The sequence below is a fragment of the Aquarana catesbeiana genome, linkage group LG01 (assembly GCF_042186555.1).
Source record: "Aquarana catesbeiana isolate 2022-GZ linkage group LG01, ASM4218655v1, whole genome shotgun sequence".
In the NCBI taxonomy this organism is placed as follows: Eukaryota; Metazoa; Chordata; class Amphibia; order Anura; family Ranidae; genus Aquarana; species Aquarana catesbeiana.
The window spans coordinates 75,736,923-75,760,569 of NC_133324.1; the positions used below are offsets into that span (position 1 = coordinate 75,736,923).

At 42.6% G+C, this 23,647-nt stretch overlaps 1 protein-coding gene across 1 annotated transcript in view; it reads right to left on the minus strand.

Annotated features, from left to right (window-relative positions):
* Positions 1-11,973, minus strand: part of CPLX4 (complexin 4) — a 46,171-nt gene extending 34,198 nt beyond the window's left edge. Inside the window, exon 1 of the mRNA XM_073628967.1 lies at positions 11,684-11,973. Within this exon, the coding sequence (XP_073485068.1) occupies positions 11,684-11,850 (167 nt within the window). The 5' untranslated portion in view covers positions 11,851-11,973. The remainder of the gene's footprint in view (positions 1-11,683) is intronic.
* Between the last annotated feature and the right edge of the window lie 11,674 nt (positions 11,974-23,647).

Below are 23,647 nucleotides of genomic sequence, written 5' to 3' on the forward strand. Positions count from 1 at the left end.
TACCCTCGGGGTCTAGCATTTGATCAGTAAGGTAAAACATAAATGACTTAGCAAGCAAGATGGAAACCCCCTTGGTTTTGGAGTCAGCACAGGTCGCAGGGTAGACCTCAGGAAAGCGCCTATTAGCTAAGTGGGGAACGGAGCCTGCCTTAAAGTGGGTCTCTTGCAGGAAGATAATTTGGGCTCTATGTCGGTGAGCTTCAGCCAAAACACTGCTGCACTTTTCCGGGACATTGAGGCCTTTAGCATTTAAGGAATACACTTTGAGGGACCGAGAAGCTGAAGAATGCATCGCAGAAGACATGGTTGAACACTGTTAGTGCGCATGGATAGTACCCGTAAGTCGTAGATGGAGAGGGTTCACAGGGGGAGGAGAAGGAGGGGTAGAGAAAGTAATTAGAGAGATTAAAGAGAAAGGGTTAGAAGATATCTCTAGCCTATGTATGCACAGCAGGTGCTTCGGTAATGAACGTAAAACCCTACCCGTATGTGGTGAACACCCCTAATACGGGAAGAGAGTGATACCAGAGATGGGTGCAGTCCTGCTGGCCCACATAATTGGGAACACTAAGGGGTATGGGGATATGGAAAAAACTATTCCGGATAATTTCAAAGGGGAACCTGCCTCCTTGAGGTGGGGAGGAAGTCTAACACCAAGGTAGATATGTATGCAGCCACCACCCAGAGACTTCTGAGCTTAAGCACACACATCATGGGACAAACCTCAGCCATAAGTACTGGAGAATTCCAGATAGAGCCCACCCAGAATAGGTGACCAACGGTGCCATCTGGAAGCCCCCCCCCCCCGCACAACCAGGATCTCAGAGAAGGCAAAAGTGGCATGTGTCAGTTTATCCACGGGGCCGGTGTAACCATTATTGCTGGTACTGTGCTGCACATCCGGGCCACTGCCCCCAGGACCCCACCCAATAGGGACATTACGTAGTGTAGACATATTAAAAAAAGCAAGTGTTAGTTGCTTAGTTTGGTTGAGGACACAAGCAAATGTGAGTTAGCAATCCCGGAATTCCAGGAATGTAACTTTTTTAAAACCGTTAAATTGATGGGTTTAGTTATGCTTTATGATTTACTCCTGCTCTGGGGCTTTGGGCTTCAGCAAAATGGCAGCCCCTAGCAAGAAGAAACAGGAGCAATGCTGGAGGCAATATACAGCACACACTCATTTTGGTAGCATAACTATTAATGTGGAATGTATGTTCCTTACTAAAGAACATAATTTTTTACCAAGTTGTTATGGGTAAGGTTCCACTTGAAAGAGAAACTAAAGTCATCGTTATTTTTTCCACTTTTAATTTAGAGAGTGTGGGTTTTTGGGATGTATTTGGGGTACTTTTGGTCATTTAGGCACAGGTGATATTAGCATGGCTCCCTGTAGAACTTGTCACGCAAAGCCCCACTTGAATGCACTTCAGCCCAGAAGTGTCAAAGGTGAGGCAGATTTTTTTTTTCTTTGGTGGAAAACGGTCTCTTGTTCCTTGTTTTTTTAAAGCCACTTGTGTTTGGAAAGCAGGCAGATGTCAAACAAAGCAGCTGTTTTGTTTTCCATACAAGGTCCACTTTAAAGGTTCTAACCTAAAGCTAATATTTCAGCTTTTAATAGATGTGAGAGAGTTAAACCATCTGCAGGTTTCTTCTGTAGCTCGGCTGTAAATTTTGGGAAATGGAAACTCAAAATTTTGCCTCTCTCTAATTATCCATCCAGGGTACAAAACAGTATTTTCATAAGGCATAGAATGGAGGAGGAAGAAGGCATTAGATTAGGAAAATGGGCAAGTGAACAGCAAAAGCAAATGTAAAAATGGAATACTTAGATCAGTGGCAAGATCCAATTGAGCCAATGATACAGTATGAACAGATTATCCAAGATGTCGTAATTTAAATGTGATTTTTAAAAGCAACTGGGTGTTTTCAACAACAAATTGACAGAAAAACTCTGTCAACAAAAGAAAAGAAAGTAAAGAAAAAAAAAAAACAACCCTCTCTAAGTCAATTGTATACAAGTAATCTGATTTCATTGCAGATCCTTATCTCTACCTATTCTGGACCTAATGAGACGTAGCCTCCCTGGCGGTTTTCCCGAGTGTGGCTTGGGGTTAAAATTCAGGACCATTAGCGGTAACCCTGAGCCACACTCGGGATTACATCGCAGGATCCTGGTGTGGCTTTACTTACCTTGTCCCCGGGATCCTGCGATGTCCCCCGCAGTGTCCGTGGGCTCCGTCCTCTGCCCGAAGCCTCTCCGTGCCAGGCTCCGTTCCCTGCGAGAGTTGCGACGCATGGGGCAGAGCCTGGCGGCAAATTTAAAAAAAAAAGTAAAAATCATAACACATACAGTACTGTAATCTTACAGATTACAGTACTGTATGAAATTATTTCACATCCCTTTTGTCCCCAGTGCTTTGGCCCATGCCCTGCATGCAGTTTTATGTAATATATACTGTTCTTTCTGCCTGGAAACTGGAGATTGTCCATAGCAACCAAAAAGTGTCCCTTTACGTCAAAAGTGGCTTTAGACCAGCTAGAAAACAGCGATAGTAAATTAGAACACTTGCAGAATTGAGCGATAGTGAATCGTGGGGAAATTTATTTTATTACCATTTATTTTTATTTTTTTTAATTATTTATTTTTATTTATTATATTATAATTTATGTTTTTGTGTTTCAAACTTTATCATACCCGGGATATCTACTAGACTCTTGTTTGGACAGATTTAAGTGTGTTATTGTTAAGAATTACAGGCCTACAATATAAAACGCCAAATTTCCATGCAAAATAATTGTACCGCTTTCAGCACCTAAAATCCAAAATAATCATACCGCCAGGGAGGTTAAGCAGGAAGTGACATTTGTTGGGAGCACTTTACACAAATAACACACTGAAAGATCTCAGTGTTGTCACAGTTGCAAGGAATGATACATACTAGCACATTATGACATTATCCTGCAGGGGTCTACTTTTTTTTTTTTTTGTGCTGTTTACTACAGCTTTAATTACTGATGTTTAGGTATGGCAATTTTTACATCGTTACTTTGGACTAGCTTGGATCAATGTTAGTTTGCAGGTGTCATACCTGTCGGAACCCCCTTGAAGCTGGAAATCACTGTAGTGGGCACCACTGCTACCGAGATGTACACTAGCTTCTGGGCCTGTAGTGGGTGCCCTGCTGGGCACTGGCACCATTGAGGAAACACTTTGAATTTTCTAAATAAGTGCAAAGCATTCTCTGATTGGACAGGGCGGAGAGGCGGGGCAGTGAAGTCCAATCAGTAAACATTTTGCATTCATTGAGTAAATGCAAAGTGTTCTCTAAATGGCACCCGTGCCGAGTGGGTGACCTCGTGTTCATAAAGCAGCCAGGAAGACACACGGCATGGGTCCCGGAAGCTAGCAGTGACCACTGTAGTATAGGTGCCTATTATCTGATTTCCAGGTTCCGCAGGGATGGCAAATACATTTTTACATTGGTCAAAGCTGGACCAATATACGATGTAAAAATTGACGTACCTAAGCGCCATTTTTAATACAGAGCTTTTTTATGTGTGTCCTTAAGGGAATGAAAAGTCACTGGGTCTAGTACAAAGATATATTTACCTCCAACCCTCCATACTTTATTATTATTATTATACAGGATTTATATAGCGCCAACAGTTTACGCAGCACTTTGCAATATAAAAGGGAGACAGTACATATACAATACAATAAAATACAAGAGGGTTAAAGAGGGACCTGTTCATGAGAGCTTACAATCTAAGAGGGTGGGGTAAGTGGTACAAAAGGTTATAACTGTGAGGAATGAGCTGATGGAAGTGATAAAGAATTAGTTGGAGGCGTGATAGGCTTCTCTGAAGAGATGAGTTTTCATGGATTGCCTAAAGGCAGCCAGATAATGAGATAGCCGGACAGACTCAGGTAGAGAGTTCGAGGATGAGAGAGGTTCTGGGGAAGTCCTGGAGAGCATGGGAGAAGGAGACAAGGGAGCTTTAGAGCCGGAGGTCTTTAGAAGAGCAGAGAGGATGATTTGGGTGATATTTGGAGACAAGATTGGTGATGTGGCTCGGGGCAGAGTTGTGACTTGCTTTGTATGTTGTTGTTAGTATTTTGAATTGAATTGACTTGGCAATCAGAAGCCAGTGTAGTGATTGGCGGAGAGGGGTGGCATACATCCATAAAAGTCAACAAATTGTTTATGGATCCTTGTTGGAGGTTATCAAACACAGGAATTTAAGTTAAAAAAGTTATCAACTCTTTTAAAACATATAATAATGGAATTAATTAAAAACAGAAAAATGCACCAGAAACTAATTTTAGGTCATTTGCAGCAGGTTTACCAACCATCTGGTTTGCTTTGTTGCGCAGACTATTTTGCACCTATGGACTAGTAAATTCACTGTTCTTGTGTCAATGCCATGCCTGTCCATCCTGAGGTGCTCCATCCTGTCAGTAACATCAAACTCCTGAGGAAATCAACTATGTTCTAGAAAATGCGTTGAGATTTATGATGTACTCCATCTACTCTTCTAGTTGGCACATTAATTGATGGATTGTTAGTATGGAGCATTTTTCAATCATGTATTGAGGTGTTTCTGGTGCATTTTTCCGTTTTTAATTCATTCCATTTTTATATGTTCTAATAAAGTTGATAAATTTTGTTATCCTATGTTTTTGTGTTTGATTACCTCCAAAAAAAACCCATGGAGAAATTTGTTTAGACAACTCTTCTCTGTCTGGGATTCACTTCTATTGTTTGTGTAGTAACCATGTTTTTTATGTAGCACCCTCTAGTGTGTGCTAGGTGTTAGTATAGGTTTGTTAGTGCAGGTCTGTTAGAGTAGGACATTTTTTTTCGGCTTAGGGCCAAGCCTGAGCTGTGAACCTGGGTCAGGATTCAGTGAGTCAGGATTAGATCACTCATCCTGACAGCTCCTCTGGTGCCTCCCCCTGTTTCTAGAAGGTTGTAGAAACTTCTAGAGCTAGTGGGCAGGAAGTGAGGAAGAGTTGCCTGGAATATTTCTGAGGGCCTCAGTCAATCCCCAGTAAGAGGGCTGGCAGGGGGCAGGCCATCTCATAAATAGGCATGAGTCATGCCAGCAGGGGCAGTCGGGTGCAAGATGGAGATGGAGTGCTGAGGAGGCCGACAGTGGTCCTTGAGGGGTGCCCCCTAGTCTGGGGGGGTGACCTTGGGCCGGGGCTCGGGTACTGGAAGGATCCTACCAAAATACATGGAGGATGCCTTTACTGGAGGCACGGGAGCAAGGAGAGAGGACAGCGGGTGCAGGTCAGCCTGTCTGGGAGATCTCCTGAGAGTCAGCTGGGTGGGCTGGCAAGTGTCAGTCTGGTGGACTGTGGGGAGAAGTAAGCTAGTGAAAGCCAGGGCAGCTGCAGCCAGGTCGGTTGGAAGTAGGGATGGGCCGAACAGACCCCTGTTCGGTTCGCATCAGAACTTCCGAACACCACGAAAGTTCGGACCCTAGTAACGAACCCCACTAAAGTCAATAGGACCCGAACGTCCTGTAAAAATTTCCATCTGTGGATACAGATTCTCATATGAGAAACGAGGACGCAACGGAATTATCTCACTTACAGGTTACACAGGGAATATCGGTCAGCATACCTATACAGCGAGAGGTAATGTAGAAAATCATTATCATACAAGCATATGTCTCCTGATAGACTTTATTGCTTTATATGAACCGTATGACTTATACGCTGGTCCAATTCAGAGACAGCCATATGTGAGTGATATGAGGCCAATGATGACATCGTGCACATGATAGCTACCTTAAATGCTACTTTGTATCTGTATTATCAACAATACCTCAACTGAGAATATATAATAAAATAGCTATCAGGAAACCTTTTACCAGTGACCACTCGACACCTGAATTCGGCCTTGCTTGGATGCTCAGATCTTGTTCCAGCAGCAATGTTTTTTCCAGGAACCTTGACTTTACAATAGAAGTTATGATTCCTATATATGTTCTTGATCTAATACTTTCTTTTTATTTAGAACAACTAAGGATGAATGAATTGCTTTTCAGCTTGGAAATCATCTGGGACACTGGAAAATTTGTCAGCTATGCACATCAGTATCCGCTACCCTTCCACATCCCTGGGGGCCACAAATGCACTGAGTCCCTTCATATTTAGTTATTTTTTGAGTTAACTCTCATATGGGCAGTTTGCCTGCAGGGTCTCGCTGCATGTGTAGATGGTCTTTAATCAATGTAAAGATGTGTTTGGTACACTTTAATTTGAGTACACACACTACATAGACACACTCCACAGATACACTATAATATACTGCAGTATAATGCGCCAAATGTACAGTGACGCACAGAACTATATGGCGTTAAACTGGCAGTGACGCACAGAACTATATGGCGTTAAACTGGCAGTAACGCACACAAAACTATATGGCGTTAAACTGGAAGTAACGCACACAGAAGTAAATGGTCGTTAAACTGGCAGTAACACAATCAAATAGACGGTGTTCAACCGTCACTACACTGACGCTATCTTAACTGTCCCTACTCTAGCTATACACTAATGTAAAGATTACTGACACGGTCTCACTACACTACACTGAAACTATCTGAGCTGTCGCTACTCTACACTAATGTATGTATGAATGACATGGTCTCACTACACTACAGTGAAACTATCTGAGCTGTCCCTACTCTAGGTGCACACTATGCAAAGCTGAATGATGGGCCTCCTCACTACACTCACACTATCCCTAGACTGACACTAAACTAATATTCTACACTGACAATTGAAGCAAAATAGCACAGTATAGCACACTAATAGCACTGAACAGAGCCCTGTTCTATCTCTCTCCACACCGATATCACACTGAAAATGGCTGCTATTGAAAGAATACTTTTGTACTGTGGGGCGGAAATGAGCCATGATTGGATAAAGTCATGATGACAGTGTCAAATCATGACTCTGACAGTGCTCTGTGCCCTGATTGGCTGAAGCTTTCACTGCTTCAGCCAATGAAGGCTTGCAATGCACTGTTCAGCGCCACAATGCATTGTGGTCGGTTCGGGGGGGGGGGGCGAACAAGCGGTCGAGCGACCGAACAGCGAAAGTTCGGCCTGAATTTATGCTCGGGCTGAACCGTTTGGCCATCCTGAGTTGGAAGTGCCTGAAGAGGTGGTGCTGGGATCAGTAGCCACAGGAGTGATGCAAGCTGGACACTGAAATTTCTGCTACATAATTAAGGGGCCTCGGGTTCCTGCCTGTAATGGGTAATTTCTTTAATCTGACTATCAGATATTCACAGTGTTCCAGCTGGGTTCTGCAAGCGAGTGCTGGAGGAAGAAGGGGAGCTGAAGTCACGGACTGTTCATTGTCTCAAGGGTGCCTGTAAAAATGTGGTGTGCCTGGCTATGCAGGGTGGTGGATCCCAGTTTAACTGCGGCTCCTTAGGGGGTGTGCTACATTTATATCAATCATTTAAATTCCAACTGCAAGCTTTATTGACACCATTGTAGAGATTAGAAAAGTCTTTTAACACCTTGACAGAAAATGAAAAAGAAACCTCCACAGAGGGGACCAAGTAGAACCTGACAAATGTTCTAACCTTGTCCCGCTTTATCTGAAACAAAATAAAAAGGTGCGGGCTGTAGATGGGCTTTAAAAACGGCAGAGCTTTCCTTTAAAAAGTAGCTTCTTTGTCTGTTCATAGATCTCTTCTCTTCTATATATATGTGCTCAAATAGACTGGTTTGACATTGTCAACTAACAATGAAGAAGTGCACTTCTTTACTTAAAGCAGCTGAAAGTACACAATAGAAATGGATTGTGTTAGTGTGTGTCACACCAAGTCAACAGTATGCCATCACAATGAATGGTCAACTGTAAAAGTCCATTGATGGGCAGCCTTGAAAATGGCTCAGGGAGGATTTTTTATGTTCAACAAGGTCATGAAATATTCATTATGCTGGTAGTGTTGTAAAAGGGAATTCTTGGAGAAGCTTCTTGAACATCTAGAACATCTAGATTGACAACACCACCTGCATGTCTTTTTTAAAATGATTTTCATCTCACAATATATCAGCCTTTATCTGGTGGAAGAAAAGTCATTTAAAAAGGAATGCATAGAGGCAATGTGATTCCTTCTGTACTAATGTTAACAATGGGAGTTAATGTCTTTAGAGGTACTAGTAAGGATGAAAAAAAAAAAACAGGAAAAAAGTAAAAAAAATAAAAAATGAATCAAATACACAAAAAGAAAAAAAAAGACACAAATACCAGGAACACTAAATTAAATAACCTAAACTAGCTTAGATACACCAAAAAAACCACACCTTCCAAAACAGATAGAAACACATAACACATAAAAACAAGCACTGGACTGTTCCTCGACTCTGGGATACTGTGAAGATTTGGTGTGCCTGGCTGTGCAGGGTGGGGGATTCCTATTCACCAGGGGCTCCTACGTGGGGTGCACTACACTTTAGTTATACTCTATAACTTCTATTGACAACAGACACTGAGAGGTCTGTGCACGTACCAAGTACATTATTAGTATTTAAAGACCCACTGGCAAGCACGGATACCTGAGGGCAGTCATTTGATTTTCCTACCCCTCCAACCTCCTGGCATCTATGGGCACCTGAAGTGCTAGAGGGACTTGCTTTATCAGGTATGTACAGTACGTGGGCATTTTTAAACACAACACATTTAAAGTCTTTTACTGTAATTAATGCAAACTGCTAGTCAAAAATGTATTCTAACAACAGAAAAATGATATGGTATCAGCTGCCTATATATTTTTGGATGCACTGGTTATTTTGATATAACGTTTTCACAGATGTGTCTGCTGCATATGCATTTTTTCATTACATTATGATTACAGGTGCTTATATAGCGCGATCAATTTACACAGCACTTTACATATATACTGTATACATTCACATCAGTCTCTGCCCTCAAGGAGCTTACAATCTAAGGTCCTCAACTCACATTCATATATAAGAATACTAGGGCCAATTTAGACAGGAGCCAGTTAACCTACCAGCAGGTCTTTGGTAGGCATGTCTTAACCACTTAAGGACTGGAAGGATTTACCCCCTTAATGATCGGGCCTTTTTTTGCGATACGGCACTGCGTCGCTTTAACTGACAATTGCACGGTCATGCGACGTTGTACCCAAACAAAATTGACGTCCTTTTTTTTCCCCACAAATAGAGCTTTCTTTTGGTGGTATTTGATCACCTCTGCGGTTTTTATTTTTTGCGCTATAAACAAAAAAAGTGTCAATTTTGAAAAAAAAAACACAACATTGAGTCAATGGTGCAGCTGCTGTGTCTCGGCCAATCAGGAGGAGAGTCCCAGATGACTAAGACATTCGTGGACATCGCTGGAGAGAGCTGGGGCTCAGGTAAGTAATTAGGGGGTGCTGGGGAGGCTGCTACACACAGGTTTTTTTTTTTATCTTAATGCATTAAGATAAAAAAAAACTGCCTTTACAACTCCTTTAAGCCTAGTGCATATGTATAATTTTTTTTTTCATTCAACCCAGAAGGGTATGAACGAAAAAAAAAAGCCATTGGCTGAGTGCATTAACCGAGAGCCGGTCGGCAGACTTTTTTCGGTCATGTCCCCTTCTGTCTAACTGGCTGCAGTAGACACGACACCAAATTAGGTCTGTGTACGGGCTTTATATGCCTGGTTTAGATTGCTCAAATTTTTGATAGGTTTTCTTTAATATTCAATTAAATTCTCACACTTTTTTTTTATCTCTTTAGAGCCCTGTACCCTCATTAGTGACTGCTTCCTGCCCCCTCCCTCCAGTGCCCTGTGTCCTCACACAGACTTGTATTGCAGAGAAAGGGAGGGGCTGTGTCTGACCAGCTCTGTTTGAGTGCTGATTACCGAGTACATTGGGCTAACTCTTGTGCCATTTAGACCCCCTGCACCACCACAGTAACAGTGCAGTGGAGATATTACAAAAGTTGAAAGTACAATGTCTGTTTGACTGCATATCTGAGAAAAACTGATCTGATAGTTATTAATGCTATCCATGGAATACCTAAGACTGCTAAAGGCAGTTTTGGAATACCACTGGACAAAGCAAAATTGGTTGATTATACAGTATATTCTTCAGCCACTTTACTTCTGTTGCTAAAAGTAAGGTATGTTCCAGCAACAGCGTTGGCATAAAATGCATCCTCTTGAGGTTTTACCCACTGGGATCTACGGTATTTAGAATGCTAGATTTGCATATTTTTAAATTAAAGCGGAGTTCCAGGCTTTTTTTGTTTATTAAAAGTCAGCAGCTGCAAAAAGTTTAGCTGCTGACTTTTAATAAACAGACACTCACATGTTCCAGTGGGCAGGCAATCTTCTGGGACCTGTCACGTGTCCCAGAAGATTACCGAGAGGGAGGGGCCGCCTAGGGGGAGAGGAGGAGTCGACTAGGCGGCCCGTAGGCGGAAGCGGGAAGTGGGACAGGAAGTCCCACTCAAAACTAAGCACCCCCCCAAAAAAAATTACATGCCAAATGTGGCATGTAAGGGAGCGAGGAGTGCTTAGTGGAAGTTCCACTTTTGGGTGGGACTCCGCTTTAAGCCCGGATTTAAATTGACCCTAGTAATCTGGCTCCTAACTAGAACAGGCATTTCCACAGTTCAATTAATAAGTCGGTACTTTGGCTTGCCTTCTTCTACTTGTCACAATGTCAATTGCACACAATTGGAACCAATAAGGAAGCTTGAGAAGCTTCAGGAGGCAAGACAACACCCTAGGTTCCTAGTTAAAGTCTGTATTTGCATTGCAAGCTTTCAAGATTCAGCTTTGTTCTGGGGTCCAGTACTCTTGAGGCACTAAAAAAGCCAATTCAAAAATGTAATTTTTGCTACAGGTATACTTTACAGTATAATACGAGGTATGTTCAAACAGAACAGGTCAACTTGAATGGTTTAGCAGGCTATTATTTTTGCCTATTTTGTAAAAGGTTAATAAATCCATTAACTTGGTTTGTGTTCAGGGCTTTATGTTACCATTATTCGCATTGAGTTGTTAAAGAACAGTTTTCTTAGCTATCCCTAGAAAAGAACTGTGGGCTAAAATGCTTTCCTTTACTGGCTGAGTGGATTAAAATTGCAAGTTTTCAAAGATTCATCTCTCCTGTCCAGGCGAGGTATTAGACAAGAGCAGATTGGAAGCTTGCAATATGAATCTATTCAGCCAGTACATGGAGTCTATTGATGACCAACATGGTACTACACTCTGTTCAAACTGATATAACACTTTATAAAAGGCCATATCATAGCTGCTAATAGTTTAAAAAATGATTTCCAAGGACATTTTGCTCGTTAGCTGGTATGTGGCGGAACATCATGCACAATGCTCTAACAGATGATCATGAGTCTATTTTGGGGTCTTGCATAAATCCAATTAATGTTAACAAGTAGATAAAGCTTTTGAACATTAAAAAAAAACAAAGAAATTTGATGACATTGGGTTAGTTTTGCAAATCAGGGACATTTCCAGAGATTAATATTGAAAAACATGAGCTGTCTCAACGTTCGGGACAATCCACCAGTTTTGCTATGGTTGTATTATGAATGTGCTCTTTTCACAAGGCCCACTTTGGGAAAAGAGGACATTCTTGGCTCTGACAAGTTAAAAGAATGGTTTTATACTCACTTCTCCTCTACTAGCTGCCTCTGATACTCCTCATACTCCTCACGGGTCATTCCTGCCGCTGCTGCCGGGTCAGAAGCATCAGCCCCTTCTTTCTTTTCTTCACCAGCGTCCCCCAGTCCAAAACTTTTCAGTTGATTGCTAACCATTCCCTTCAGCAGGAAGGCCATGTTGCCGTCTATTCAAACATACAAATAGCAGAGCGAAGCGAAGTGGGGAGCAGGACCCAGGCTGGGAAGTCAAGCAGGAGAAAAAGTCTGCAGCAGTTTGAGCCTGTCAAGGACACACTGTTACTAGGAACTATATGCCAAAAATGGTTTGTCAGCCATAATCTGGATTAGCGGGTGAACTGTTTCGTCCATGGAGGCAGATGGTTCAGATTACTTCAAAAATCATTAGATGCAGCTGCCTACTTTCCATAATAATACCTTAAGCTAATTTCCTATCAGTCTGCATATGATGTAACGAGAGTTTATTTATATGATACAAATTTCAGGTCCAGAATAGGGATTGTAGGTAACAAATGAGTAAAAGCTGTGAGAGATGTATTAAGTTTAAGGCTTCCATTGCTGACCTTTGTTTCTAATAAGGGGAAATGGCTAGCTGTAATGTGAATCAAATTGCTTCAATCCTACTCATCACTGACCCATAACCTGTGTAGCCAGGTGCTTAGTTGGTCAGAGGGAGCAACTATAAAAACACTGTGCTGCAGCTGCTTTGTGTGCCTATACAAGACTCTTATGCTGGCTTTCTATGCTGTTCAGCATCCATCCAGCAAAGGGAGCCGGTGTGCATCAGGGACTTGAGACATTGATGCAGGTGGTTGATCAACTATGGGAAATATAGTCTGGGAAGAGGATCTTTCATAGGAGTAAATGGAGTTATGGAATACAACTCCCAGATAGACTCTTAACAGGAGTGGAAATGAGCAGTTTTTCCAAGGCTGTAGAGGACAGAACTTCCTCTTGCTGGAGGGGACCTGCAGAGTGTACATCTCTGTTGCTGTGTGTACTTGTCTGTAGCCTGAGGACCAGAACACTGAGAACTGGAGTCACCCTGAATGCAGAGCCAGAAGGTTTGCTGACAGCCAAGTGTCCAGAGTTCCATGTGCCTGGGACTGATGAGCGGCCACCTGCGGTGTTTGATTTTACTGCTGCTCGCAGACTGAAGGGATTGACCATTATGTGAACCACCTTAAAGACTGGGCCCCGCTGATTAGACAGCTGAACAAGATGTTTTACCATATAGTGCTTAAGAAAAGAATAGAGCATGCAGGTGTTGATCAAGTCAGAATGAAGCAGATCCAAGAGGTACTCTGTGCTCCGACTTGTACCGAGAAAGGAGGCATCACTGAGGTATCCCAAACTTTTTAAGGTAGTGAGAAAAGAGGAAATTCTTTTTGAGGCCAAGAGAGTCATGGACAGCTCAAGCATGGGGTTGTCAGTTGTAGTTGGGTCGGTGAATGTAGTAGAAGTCAATTAGGAAATAGCATCCCTGAAGTCACAGATGTCACACGTGATGAAAATGAGGATTCTGGCAGCCAAAAACACCTCTGTATCTAGCAAGGGTGCCCAGCACCAAATTCAATTTCTGGAAGACAAGCCATTCCACGAGAGGGCTCAATGGGTTCCATTGACTGATTTGGAAGATCTTCATGAACAGCTGGCAGAGTCTAAGAGAACAAGCATCTTTCAAGAATCACACAGCCCTCTGCCTATAATGATGGTGTGAAACAAGAATGGTTCCCCGAGAATGTGCATTGACTACTGCATACTGAACTGGAGAACTATCCCTGACCAGTACATCACCCCAGTGATAGAAGATGTCCTACCATGCCTGTCAGGGCAGAGTGGTTCAGTGTGCTGGACCTAAAGAGTGGGTACTACCAGATCCCCCTACATCCAGAAGACAAATAGAAGAAAGGACTTTATCTGACCTCAAGAAGCTAGAAGTGGTCATTTCATGGCCAAGACCAAGACCAAAACAATGTGACTGAACTGAGGTAATTTATGAGATTTTGCTCATATTACCAAAGATTTATAGAAGGATTCTATGATTCTAGGATTCTAAGGTACTAAGATCGTTCGGCTTCTTAATGAGTTGCTGAAGAGTGAAGATGAGAAAGATGATACAGAATCATTGGAGCCAGCCAGGCAAACTAGAGGGCCCAAGTAAACCTTGAGAATCAATCCAAGACCAGTGGACCTGTCAGTGTGAGCAGTCCTTACATCAGTTGAAGTGGGTATTAACCAATGCCCCTGTCTTGGCTTGTGCTGATCCAACCAAACGTAATGAACTGCATGTCACTGTCAGCCATGATGGGCTGGGTAGGGTGTTGTATCAAGAGCATTACAGACACCTATGACCTGTTGCCTATGTTAGCCGAAGCCTCTCCCCTGTTGAGAACTATCCCACCCACAAGCTGGAGTTCCTTGCCTTGAAGTGGGCTGTAGTGGATAAGTTGAAAGACTACCTGTATAGTGCAGACTTTGTGGTTACGACCAATAATAATGTGTTCATGTATATCCTCACTACAGCAAAGTTGGATGCCATGGGGAATAGGTGGTTGGCTGCTCTATCTGGGTTCCGTTTCAGCTTGAAGTATTGCCCAGGGATCAGAAATGAAGATATCGGTGCCCTGTCAAGAAGACCTTATGATCCTAAAACTCCCTCAGAAGAGTGGACCCAACTAACATCAGAAGAGATCCAAGCTTTGTGCTGAGAAGTGGAACATCCAGTCAAGAGAGCAAAAGGGGCTGAAGCTATTGAGGTTTCTGCTGCAGGTGTTCTCAAGCTGTACTGTGACCTCACTCACGTGAGAGATGAAGGCCTACATAAGCTTTCTAAGAAAGTCTTGATAAGAGACCAGATGGAAGATCCTCTCTGCAGTCTGATTCTAAAAGCACTGAAAAGTGGACGCCCAGATCTGCTGCTGGTGAACATTCCAAGGGAAGCACACCTGGTCCATAAAGAATGGGACCAATCACAGCTACATGACGGGGTTGGTCTACCAGAGGGGCCCCTCTGATGATTTCACAGACAAGTGGCAAGTGTTTCTGCCAGACAAGCACTGAGAAACAGTGTTGCATGAAGACCATGGTCATTTTGGGCCCGAAAGAACTTTGAAATGAGCAAGACTGATTCTACTGGCTTTGATTGCGGGCTGAAGTTGAAAGCTATTGCCACTCCTGCATACGTTGCATACAAAGAAAGACTTTGCCCATCAGAGCTGCCCAAATAGGCCACCTCTAAAACCAAGGGCCTATGGAGTTGATGTGCATTGACTTCTTATGCTTAGAACCTGTTATACAAAATGGCTCCTCTTAGGGTAAGGGCTACATTTGTATGCAGATTAAGAGTTCTAACTTGGATGATTGGACTGTTGGGAGAAACTAGGAAAACTCATCTGTGAATAAAGTTGTCCGTGGCACAGGACAAATTCTGTTTTGATCGGCAAGGCCACAGGTTTAAAGATTAGAACAACATTGTATTCAAGCATCAAATAAACTAACAAGTGCATTTAATAATAACACTGTTCAAGTTTCAAGTAGAATATAAGCACCCAATTATTGTAACATAATTTCAGTGTTGGCAAGATATTCACCACCAATAAAGCCTTGGCAAACTCAAAACAGGAAGGGCAGGTGGAGATTCTCCTGGTGGCTGGACAGCTTCAGGGTCAGCGATTCCACCCCTCACACAATCCTACATAACGCTTTCCACACCACCAAGACCACACAGCCAATGATAATCTTGTATGTAGCATAATTAATCAAACTCAAAGGGGGTAGGGGAGAGGAGATCTTGCATCTACTCCTACCAGTGAGCCATGCATCCAGCAGTCAAGGCTCACTTTCCTTTATATCAGGGGTCTCAAACTGGCGGCCCGATTAAAGAGCTGCATTCTAATCTGCATTTTTGGTAGTTAATTAGCAAAGGAAGCCTCAATGTTTTCTCTTTCTAGGGTGACACCAGAGCTGATAAGTTCTTGGGTAAATCTCTTGAAAGCCAGTCCATAAAATAAACTCCTGAATAAATATGTATAGGACAAACTATGTTGAGCATTTCCAAGTTTTTATGTAACATTTTACTAAATGGTTTTACACAATCCTATTTTAATAAATTTTGATATATACAGCGTTGGATAAAAGAAGGTAACAGACAAGGACCCATTGACAGGTGAAGGATGGGCTAATGCTGTACAACTGCAAAAGGTAGTGCAAGACTGGGTTTCTGTAGAGAGCGACAGCAAGAGCAGAGTGATGGTATGCAATGGCAAGAAGGGAGTTGCGTCTTAAAGTGGAATTCCACCCATTTTATAAACTTGCTTTCTATAGTGGAAATAATAATAATGATGGAATTTTTTTTATTTTTATATTTAAATACCGTATCTTTAATAGTCTTTTTTCAGCCACACTTCCGGCAGCTCCCCGCCTAGGCGATTATGTCACTAGGCGGTTCGCAAGACCTCCTGGGTTAGCAGCGTCATGTATCCCATGAGTCCTTGCGAATCGCCAATTGATGAAATCTCGTGTTACGTCATGGAACCCTAGTATTATCTGCAGTCCTAACCCTATAAGTAAGAGCACATACGTATATAATAATGGATATATTGAGGGTAGGTATGCCTGAAGGGAGCCCACTCCTTCTTAAAGGCACAGGGGCACACTGGACACCCAGCAACTAGCACAATGGCAGCAAATAGTGTCCAGTTTACCCCTTCACCAAATAACCAATGGTACAAAAAAATATTGTTGTTTGACATGCGTTGCACTTCCATTCGCTCCTTGCTTTTAAGGCCAGCTATAGGTTGGGGCAGTTGGCATTGCTTGTACCATTGGTTATTTGGCGAGGGGGTGCACTGGACACCTTCACTGCCATTGTGCTATTTGCTGGGTGTCCAGTACTCCCCTGTGCCTTTAAGGAGGAGTGAACTCCCTCCAGGTGTTCCCGCCCTCAATCTATCCATTCCTATATATGTGCTCCTACTATGGAAGCTCTCAAAATTTACAGAGTTAGGACTGCAGATAACACCGGGGTGCCGTAACCTGGCCTCTGCAGCTTTCGCATGTTTTTGCAAATGTGTGCAAACTAAACCCGTTTTTAACGTGAACTGTTAGACAGGACAATTTGGTTTGTTGCAGGCTTGATGGGAAGTTGAGCTGGGAAACATGCATCGCCCTTCCATCTGCTCCTTGCTGTTAAGGCCAGTTATAGGTTGGGGCAGTAGCCGTTTGTACTGTATGGTCATAAGGGCTCAATGAATACCCCAACGAGTGCATGTTTGGTGGCAGACATTGAACATGATGCGACGATTTGGAAATTAAAAAAAAACAAAAACAAAAAACTATTTATGGCTTAAAAACGACGCTACTCGACCTTTTTTTGTATCACTGAAGTAATGTGAATTTTTAAATCAGTTTTTAGTTTTTAAACTTCTTTTTAGGTTTTGGATAGAGTGGTAAAAGTTTAGAACCTCTGTCAGATTTTTATTGCGATTTGTGTTTCTATTAGAGTGATTCATTCTCTCTTTTTGTCCTGAGCTTGACATGTGCTGCAGCACCAATGCAATCAGCTTAATAACAGATTTCGAGAAACTCCGCTCTATTTTTAGAGCCGTCAGAAGAGGAGGAGTTTCGAGGGGTTAATTCCTTCATTTGCATTAGTTGCTTTCTAATTAAATTAGTATCCGTTCCCAGAAAGTTGCGGATATTCTATAATCCAGGCTTACCATCGATCATTTCAAGGAAATTAACTTTGCTCATACAAAAAATAAAAGCCAACAAGCTGAGGCAAAATAAACAATGGAAGTTCTAATGTGTCAGTTGATATATGTTGTTATTTCATCTCTTTAACTTGTAACAGGAATACAATTTTTCAAATTGTGTTCCTGATCCTGTAATGATCACTATAATTGTACAATCATGGCAGTCACAGGGAAAATATGTTACTTTGATACAGTAAAAAAAAAAACGTTCTTGTCTGCTACAGCACTGAATATTTTACAAAGATGATCAACATGGCAGCTAAACAGTGTACAATATTCACAAAATATTTTTTTTTGAGTCCTCATTCTTCATCCCCGTTAGGTTGTAGATATCTTATTGAGGATGGGCATTGAAACATCTGCCGACCCTGAAGCCAGCTACTATTGCTCTTCCAAGTTGGCTGACATACACCATTCAGTCATAACTTTATGACCACCTACCTAACATTCAGCAAGTCCCCCCCCCCTTCTGCCACCAAAACAGCTCTGACCCATCGAGACATTAGTGCCACTAGAGCTCTAAAAGGTATGTTGTGGTATATGACAGCCTTCGGTAGCAAATCCTTTAAAGCGAAAAGTCAGCTGAAAAAAAAATATTAAAAGCCAGCAGCTACAAATACTGCAGCTGCTGACTTTTAATATAAGGACACTTACCTGTCCAGGGAGCCCACGATGTCAGAAGCCGAAGCCGATCCGTCGTTCGGCTCTCGGCTGCTACCGCCGCCATCCTCAGTAAGGTTATAAGGAAGTGAAGCCGTGTTCCCTACTGCGCATGCGCAAGTCGCGCTGCGCGTCCTCTCTGGTCCCTGCTGTATTCTGTGTCTCATGGAATACAGCGGTGGAGGAGAGTGTAGGCGCCGGAGTTGGCGTAGGTCACTGCAAGCGTCGCGGTGATCTATGCCAGGAAGTGGGAGCAAATATCTGTATTAGACAGGTATCTGCTCCCTCCTCCCCCCTGAAAGGTGCCAAATGTGACACCGGGGGGGGGGGGGGATCCAAAAAGTGGAAGTTCCACTTTAAGTCCTGTAAGTTGTGAGGTAGGGTTTCCATGGCTCGGACTTGGTTTTCCAGCACATCCCACAGATGCTCGATGGATTGAGATCTGGAGAATTTGAAGGCCAAGTCAACACCTTGAACTCATTGTTGTGTTTCTCAAACTATTTTTGCTGTTCTGCAGGGTGCATTATCCTGTTGAGAGTGGCCACTGCCATCAGGGAATACCATTTCCATGAAGCGATGTACTTGGTCACCAACAATGTTTAGGCAGGTGGTACGTGTCACGCAACATCCACCTGAAAGGAAGGACCCAAGACTTCTCAGAACATTGCCCAAAGCATCACACTGCCTCCACCACCTTACCTTCTTCCCATACTGCATCCTGGTGCCATCTCTTTCCCAGGTAAGCAGTGCACACGCACCCATGATTCATTAGATCAGTCCACCTTATTCCAGTACACCGGTGTTCAGTTCTGATGCTCACACGCTCAATGTGGTTGCATTTGGCTGTGGACATGGGTCAGCATGAGCACCCTGACCAGCACCACACACAAGCTGCAATGCCCATTTTTCTGCTTTCAACACATCAACTTTATGGACAACATGTTTACTTGCTGCCTAATATATTCCACTGACTTTCTGATGTCATTGTAACAAGAAAATCAATGTTATTTACTTAACCAGTCAGTGGTCATTAAGTTATGGCTGATCAGTGGATGTATGGCATTTAGCATGCTTTTAGGGGCAGTTCACACCATGAATTGCAGAGGAAAGCACTGTGCGTTCCAATTGCACTGGACCACACCAAAAGTAGTGTATGTACTACATTATAAAAACACACAGGCATGGTGTCTCACACTGTCAGGATGTTTAACTGCAACTGTGTATATGCAACTCCCTTGAAGGAGGTTACCATCAACCCCAGCACATTCATGCAGAAGTGAATGGGGGGGGGGGCATTCCAGGGATCAACGCCTACACCTTGGGACTCAGAGGTTCAAAGTTTTTCCTGGGGCAGAAAAACTCATGCCTGAACTTTGCCCAGAACAAGGACCAGATATTCTAGTTGGTGCAATGGCTCCAGGGTTGACTTCTTGAGACTGAAAACACAGCCAAAGTCCTACATAACTTGTACCATCTGCTGCACATTAGCCCCGAGACCTTCTCTCAATCGCTTCAGGAGTATACCATAGCATATACCTAGAATGGGGATCCCCCTGGCTCACAGGGGCCAGGACCTTCATGAACACGTGCAGTGACATAAGGTAGGCCAAAGGGCAGAGCCACAAGCTGAAAAGGTGAAAAAAATACCCCCAAATAAGGTTGTGGGACTTTAACGGCAACAGCGTAATGTAAAAACAATTTTATTCCATAGAAAAATGTATATATGTATACAAAACATTAGCATAGTTAATAAACATAACAGTGAACACAATAAAAAGCTGAAACACAGCTGTACTGATGTCCATAGGATAAAGATGCTTGTAATGTCTTCCACGAAGGCCTACGCGTTTCGGGACTGAAACTGACCGTCCCTTCATCAAGGGCGACTCGTGGGACAAGCTCTTACCAAACATGACAGTGTTGGAGCACCCATTGCCCAAATCACGGTAGCGGATATGTCAAAACCACCCACGGATCCAAAAACCGGAGCCTGGGTGTGTGTGTGGCTGGCCCCACTCCGCCCACACTGATCCACCCCCCCAAAAAAAAAAAAAAGAGACACCGAATCACGGAGCCCGTCCAAGAGGGTACTGTGTCAGGAAGGCACAGACCCAAATGGATGTCTGAGTGCTAGAGAATATACAGTGGTGAATCTAGGGCGAGTAGAAAAAAGGGCTATATGAAGGGGAGTATGGGGTACCAATTGAATGGTCATTGATAAGCTCGCATGAACATATTGATCTTCACACCAGCAGAGTCGGTATAAGGCTCTTTAGTTAGTGGGCGTCAGATCTATGTCCAAATGGGTCGCCTCCATTCAAGGCAATAGCTGCAAGATCTGACACCCACTAACTACACTCCTAAACCTTGGGGATAGACTTGAAGCTGTTATAGACGCAAAGGGTGGGCCAACTCAATAATGAGCCCTACGAACTAAGACTGGGATGCTGGTATTGGGAAGTTCACATGCTTGTAAATTCCCAATACTTTTGGTAACATAGTGCATCGTATCCTTACAGATGCCCAAAGAAAGCACATTTTGTGTACATAAAATGCTCTTTGGCTGTAGTTTTTAAGCTTTTGGAATCTGGATGGAACTGAAAGAAAATTGTTAGTGCCTCATTTTGCTTATCTATTATAGGCACTAGGACTACGGCGGCCAAAAGTGTGGTAGAGCAAGATTCATTGTAGCATGGCCATCTGCATGCCTTCCTCGACTGTTTGAGCAGCACACGTTCACCTAGTAGAATTGATGCCAACTAAAGCGCATGTCTTACCATCAAGCGCAGCAGCCTTAGAAGGCACCAAATTATGGACATTTAAATGTTTTCCCTTTATTTCTCTCTTCTATTATACTCTGGACATTTATGTCGGTGGAAAGGGGATGAAGGGAGTAATCTGGTTATTTGACTACTTCCAGCCCATGCCAATTCTGCCATTTTTCTCCTACATGTAAAAACCTGTATTTTTTTTGCTAGAAAATTACTCAGAACCCCCCTTATCTATCTACATATACACACACAGTTGTGCTCATAAGTTTAGATACCTAGGCAGAATTTGATTTCTTAACCATTTTTCTGAGAATATGAACGATAACGCAAACATTTTTGACTTGTGGTCAGTGTTTGGCTGAAGCCATTTTATTATCAATCGAATGTTTACGCTTTTAAAATCATAATAACAACAGAAACTACCCAAATGACCCTGATCAAAAGTTTGCATACCCTTGTGATTTTGGCCTAACATACACACAGGTTGACACAAATGGGTTTGAATGGCTATTAAAATGGTAACCATCCTCACCTGTGATGTGTGTGTGTGTATAAAAAAGGTCACTGAGTTTATGGACTCTTGACAGACCCTTGCATCTTTCATCCAGTGCTGCACTGATATTTCTGGATACTGAGTCATGGGGAAAGCAAAAGATTTGTCTAAGGATCTACGGGAAAAGGTAGTTGAACTGTATAAAACAGGAAAGGGATATAAAAAGATATCCAAGGAATTGAGAATGCCAATCAGTGTTCAAACTCTAATCAAGAAGTGGAAAATGAGGGCTTCTGTTGAAACAAAACCATGGTCAGGTAGACCAACTAAAATTTCAGCCACAACTGCCAAGTAAATTGTTCGGGAGGCAAAAAAAACCCCACAAATAACTTCAGGTGAAATACAAGACTCTCTGAAAACATGTGGTGTGGCTGTTTCAAGATGCACAATAAGGAGACACTTGAAGAAAGATGGGCTGTATGGTCGAGTTGTCAGAAGAAAGCCATTACTACGCAAATTCCACAAAGTATCCCGCTTATAATACGCCAAAAAACACAGAGACAAGCCTCAAACCTTCTAGCACAAAGTCATTAGGAGTGATAAGACCAAAATTGAGCTTTCTGGCCACAACCATAAATGTTACATTTGAAGAGGAATCAACAAGGCCCACGATGAAAGGTACAGAGGTGGATCACTGATGTTTTGGAGATGTGTGAACTACAAAGGCACAGGAAATTTGGTCAAAACTGTTGGCAAAATGAATGCAGAATGTTATCAAAAAAATAAGGGAGGAACATTTGCATTCATCAGCCAGGAAGCTGTGCATGGGATGTACTTGGACATTCCAACATGACAAGGATGCAAAACACAAGGTCAAGTCGATCTGTCATTGGCTACAGCAGAATAAAGTGAAGGTTCTGGAGTGGCCATCTCAGTCTCCTGACCTCAATATCATTGAGTCACTCTGGGGAGATCTCAAACGTGCAGTTTATGCAAGACAGCCCAAGCATTTACAGGAACTGGACAGCGTTTTGCCAAGAGCAATGGACAGCTTTACCATCTGAGAAGATAAAGAACCTCATCCACAAAAGACTTTAAGCTTTCATTGATGTTAAAGGGGGAAATCCATGGTATTAAGAACCGAGGTATGTAAACTTTTGATGAGGGTCATTTGGGTAGTTTCTGTTGCCATTATGGATTTAAAAAGAGTAAACACAGTTAATTGATAATAAATGGCTTCAGCCAAACACTAACCACGAGTGAAAGAAATGTTTTTTGTTTAAACATTCATATTCTCTGAAAAATGGCCAAGAAATCATAAATTCTGCCAGGGTATGTAAACTTATGAGCACAAATATATATATATTAAAAACGTGTCATGCTTTAAAATTGTGCACGCTCGTGGAATGGCACCAAACTTCGGTACTTAACAAATCTCTATAGACTACACTTTAAATTTTTTTTTTATTTTACAGATTACCAGTTTAGAGTTACTGAGATCTAGTGCTAGAATCATTGCTCTCACGCTAACGTTTGCAGTGATACTTCACATGTGTGGTGCAAATGCCGTTCACATGAGGGCACAACCTACGTATACCCACAGCCACAGGGGGGTGGGGGCTGTAAAAGCAATCCAGGTGGCTGAACAGTTGCTAGGATAGCTTTCAAAAGTGAGGGAATTGCCAGCAAAGATATTTGGATGATGCCTGTAGCTGCAGGCATCCTCCAGATATCGCCCCTTCGACCTAAGGACGTCATATTAAGGTAGGAAGCGTTTAAGTTCCAAAACATGAAACTGTCATTACATGACCAAAAGTATCTCAGCCTTTAAAGCTTTTTAAGTTCGTCCTCCCTTTCCTGCTTCGACAGCCTCTTCTCTTCTGTGAAGACTTTCCCTAAGTGTATGAGGGAGGTTAGCATGCATGTCAGAAAGTCAGGCCTGGATCATGGTGGTTGTTCTTATGAATTCCATGGGAGGTTCAGCTGCATTAAAGGGGAACTACACTGCATCGGAGCATTTCACTGACTTATTTTGCTGAGAGATCACTTTGAAAAGCAACCCCCAGCATTTCTGGCTGTGGCCATCTTGAGCAATGGTAGATGATTCATGTAGCAATTACTATCTAGATTCCATCTGCCCTTTGCCAAGGCATGCAGGCAGAAGGATGTGCTTAACTGAAAAAAAAACAAAAAAACACCCTCATGAAGACTCCTGGAATGTGTGACATTTGCCTAGGCCTGCAAACCAGGAAGTAACTGAAAAAAAAAAGGCAAAA